This window comes from Pelmatolapia mariae, linkage group LG18 (genome assembly GCF_036321145.2).
Source record: "Pelmatolapia mariae isolate MD_Pm_ZW linkage group LG18, Pm_UMD_F_2, whole genome shotgun sequence".
Taxonomy (NCBI): Eukaryota; Metazoa; Chordata; class Actinopteri; order Cichliformes; family Cichlidae; genus Pelmatolapia; species Pelmatolapia mariae.
In genome coordinates this window covers 21414331-21418832 of record NC_086243.1, presented here as the reverse complement: position 1 = coordinate 21418832, position 4502 = coordinate 21414331, and the positions used below count along the sequence as shown (strand labels likewise).

General features: G+C 41.7%; 1 protein-coding gene across 1 annotated transcript; it reads right to left on the bottom strand.

Annotated features, from left to right (window-relative positions):
• Positions 1-3123: 3123 nt before the first annotated feature.
• LOC134616141 (chemokine XC receptor 1-like) lies at positions 3124-4113 on the bottom strand. The gene has a single exon (XM_063460880.1). The coding sequence runs from the start codon at positions 4111-4113 to the stop codon at positions 3124-3126; it is 990 nt and encodes a 329-aa protein (XP_063316950.1).
• Between the last annotated feature and the right edge of the window lie 389 nt (positions 4114-4502).

Genomic DNA, 4502 nt, shown 5'->3' with positions numbered 1-4502 from the left:
CTCGTTTATAATTTGTTGTACTAATAAATGCATTATGGTACAAATGAGTAACAGCTTGAGAAAACTAAAGCAATGACTGGTTTGGCAGTGGGTCAATTATGGTGTGGGGTGGCATTTCTTTGGGGGGGGGGGGCGCACAGCCCTCCATGTGCTTGCCAGAGGTAGCCCGACTGCAATTAGGTACTGAGATGAGATCCTCAGACCCCTTGTGAGACCGTTGCGGTTGGCCCTGGGTTCCTCCTAATGCAAGACAATGCTAGACCACATGTGGCTGGAGTGTGTCAGCAGTTCCTGCAAGACAAAGGGATTGATGGTATGGACTGGCCCGCCCGTTTCCCAGACCAGAGTCCAATTGAGCACATCTGGGACATCATGTCTCGCTCCATCCACCAAACCCACGTTGGAATATAGACTGTCCAGACCTTGGCAGATGCTCTGGTTCAGGTCTGGGAGGAGATCCCTCCCAGATCTCCTCTACCATCTACCATCTGCCACTTCATCAGGAGCATGTCCAGGCATTGTAGGGAGGTCATAGAGGCACATGGAGGCCACACACAAACACTACAAGGTGTCCTAAATTGCATCTAAGATTCTGTATCACTGATGCTCATCAGGGAAACACAAAGGGTGCGTTTCAAAAGTATCTCCTATTCCTAAACATTTTTTTTCGTTCCCTTCCTTCACATGGTTCCTACACCTCGCTGAAACTAGGAGAACTGATAAGCGCTCAGGAAAAGAGAAGAACGGTTTGCTGAGAATATGAATGACCTTACACTTCTCTCTTTAACAGTCTGACACCAGATTATAAAGGAGGGGCATAGAGGGCCAGATTTACTAATGATATGTGTCAAAGCCTTTACTTGACCAGGCTCAGGGAGGCACAGCCATGTCCCATGACTGGTTGGGGGGAAGGGAAGGGAGACAGGACAAAAGACACACTGTGGAAGAGAGTCAGAGATTAATAAGAAGTAAGTTTAAATAACTGGTGTGTGTGTCATCTGACTTCACAGTCATGAAAAAAAATGTGTGAAGTGCTAATTTGTCAGTGTGAAGCTTGACCTCACTGATTTCAGTCTCATCGTAGATGTAGTCATAATCATCACGTTCATGGCCATTATTGACTTTTTCAGGCCTTAGAAGGAAAATGCTATTGATCGAATGAAGGAATAAGGATATAATATTCATTTGCCAAATTTATATAACTCAAGTTTACAATTTGTTGTACTAATACATGCATTATGGTACAAATGAGTAAAAGCTTGAGAAAACTAAAGCAATGACTGGTTTGGCAGTGGGTCAATTATGGTGTGGGGTGGCATTTCTTTGGGGGGGCCGCACAGCCCTCCATGTGCTTGCCAGAGGTAGCCCGACTGCAATTAGGTACCGAGATGAGATCCTCAGACCCCTTGTGAGACCGGTGCGGTTGGCCCTGGGTTCCTCCTAATGCAAGACAATGCTAGACCACATGTGGCTGGAGTGTGTCAGCAGTCCACTTCATCAGGAGCATGTCCAGGCATTGTAGGGAGGTCATACAGGCACATGGAGGCCACACACACTACTTAGCCTCTTTTGACTTGTTTTAAGGACATGACATCAAAGTCGAATCAGCCTGTAGTGTGTTTTTCCACTTTCATTTTCCGGGGTGGCCGTAACTCAGGTGGCAGAGCAGGTCAGCCACTAATCAGAAGGTTGGTGGTTCGATCCCAGGCTGCCTCCTAGCTGCATGCCAAACATCCTTGGGCAAGATACTAACCCCATGTTTGCCTACTGGTGGTGGTCAGAGGGCCCGGTGGCGCCAGTGTCCGGCAGCCTCGCCTCTGTCAGTGTGCCCCAGGGCAGCTGTGGCTACAATGTAGCTTGCCATCACCAATGGGTGAATGACTGAATGTAGTGTAAAGCGCTTTGGGGTCCTTAGGGACTGAGTAAAGTCCTATACAAATGCAGGCCATTTCACCATGTATCATTTTGAGTGTGACTCCAAATCCAGACCTCCATGGCTTGTTAAATTTGATTTCCGTTGATAATTTTTGTGTGATTTTGTTGTATAAGAATATTTTTGTAAGAATATTTCATTAATTCAGATCTGGGATGTCTTATTTTTCCATCCATAGTCAGAAGACTGACTAAAATTTAAATAACGTGGGTAACTTTAGATGTTGTGTTCCGGCACAATGACATGAAACCAGAGATCTATAAATGACATCTACAGGGGTCACTGTGACTCAATGAAACGAATCGTTACCAAAAAAGCAACAAAAAAGAAAAAAACCCACTGCTGCTTTCATCACAACGCCAACATTTCATTTGTAAAAGTTAAATACCTGCACATTTTTATGATTTGTCTAATAGCACAATTCATTCCTTACTTTTAAGTTTTATTTAACATTCTGACTGTATTTTATATTTTGACTGATTACATTGTTGTTATTTTGTACAGAGGCAACATTGCAAATAAAAGCAGTGAATGTAAGTTTTTACATATATATTCACACACGTAGAACCTAAAGCTGGTGCGCCAAAATGTCATACCAGGAGGTCCTTTGAATACAACGGGGGGAGCAAGTGAATCAGAAACCCAGAGACCAAACACGTCTAATTGGAAAAAAAAGTATTCCCAGATGCAGAAAGCAGGAATAAAACCTGATTTAAAAGACAAAAAAAGAAAAGAAACTTGCAATAAAAGTAGTTGTTCGTTGTACACCAAAATCCCACACATTCCTGCCAGTCAATTGTCCAACAACCCAAGACGAATATTCCTTGTGTGTAAAAGTTAGAGACAGGAACTCCTCTTCTGACGTGGGGACCACCCCAGCCTAGTCCCAGGAGGGAGAAAAAAACAAACAACAATCTCACGCCTCAACAGGTGCCTGCTATTAGCTAAACTGTCCCATGTCCAGCCAGCCCACAATGGATTAAAACAACGTTATATATTTATATAATAAAACAAACAACTAGAAACATGCAATACAAATATCAGAATAAAATCATGCAAATAAAATCAAAACTACACTCACAAGCAAACACTAAAATCAGAATAAAACTAATCATACAGACACAAATAAATATACATATATGTGAAAGAAATACAGTCTCTACATTTACATCTACAAACTGAATCAATGTTTAATTTAATGACTGACTATGTGGACTGTCAGCAGATCTCTGGGCAGTGAAAGCCACATTCTGCCTGGTGTCTCTCTCCCTGTTCTTCCTGCACACATTTTCACAGCGCAAAAGATTTAAAAGATGCTTTCGCAACTTCTTTGAGAGCATATACAGCAGAGGGTTCATACAGCAGTGAGAATAGGCAAGCATTTCACAAATATGGTAGGCAACTTCTAACTGTTTCTTTGCCTTACAATCTTTGGGTTCATAAAGGGAAGTAATTAAAAGCATAATATGGTATGGCCCCCAGCAAATGAAGAAGACTGCAACAATACACAACAGCACAGCTACAGTCTTGTGCTTCTTTCTATTTAAACCTTGTAAAACTGTCTTGAGGATGGCAGAATAGCAAAAAATAATGATGGCAAATGGGAGGAAGAATAGCAGTGACACTTGGAGATAATGTCCGAAATTTACAGATTCATCATCGCAGTAGTTTATACCATCCTGGTTTGTCACCTTTACTTTTATAGCATCACTCAGGGACGCTGAGATGCTGATCATCCAGGCAGCTACACAAGCACCAACTGCACACTTCTTTCTTATAGCACGGTTGCTTTTCCAGTTTGGCAGCACCACCCTAATGAAACGGGCCACTGTCATGGCAGTCAGTAAAATGACACTGCTGTACAAACCAGCAAAGAATGCGGCAGTCATGAATTTGCAGACAAAGTCCCCAAAGACCCATTGTTGTAGGTGAGCAACAGCCCAGAATGGAAGTGTGATGGTGAAGATCAAATCGGAGCAGGCCAGGTTCAGGATGAAAATATTTGTGATACTTTTCAGGCCCTCGTAGATGAAAAGAACACATAAGAGGAGAACATTGCCTATGAGGCTAATGATGAAGATTAAAATGAAGAAAGTCCCGGTAAAAATTGGAAATTCAACTGTACAAAGATAATGTATAGGATCCCTCACTCCATCATTAGTTGTCATGTTGTTTGCCATTTTTAATGCTCTAGAAAACACAAACACAGAACTATAATTAAACACATTAGCTTAGCAAATCTGACTTAAATGAGAGAAACGTGTACTTTAGTTTTTGTATAGTAGTAAAGCATGAAGAGTAATTAAGTACCAAATTCAGAGTATAACTAGTACTGATAAACGTACCGTAAGCATCAGTTGTCACGTCTTCTGTTGAATTTCACTGTGAGAAAAAAGCTGTGATGTTTTTGGAGATTAAAAAAACAAGAAGAGACGCCGCCTTACAAAAACCATATCATGTCCAGTCATGTCATGAAAAAACAAAATCACTTGGGCAACCTTTTTCTTTCCCCACATGCTGCAATATGAAAACAATCACCACTTTTTTTTTTACATTTGGCCTGAACAAC

What these genes read in the sequence shown, in the direction of transcription:
- LOC134616141 (XM_063460880.1), bottom strand. Translation starts at nt 4,113, where the DNA reads ATGGCAAACAACATGACAACTAATGATGGAGTGAGGGATCCTATACAT.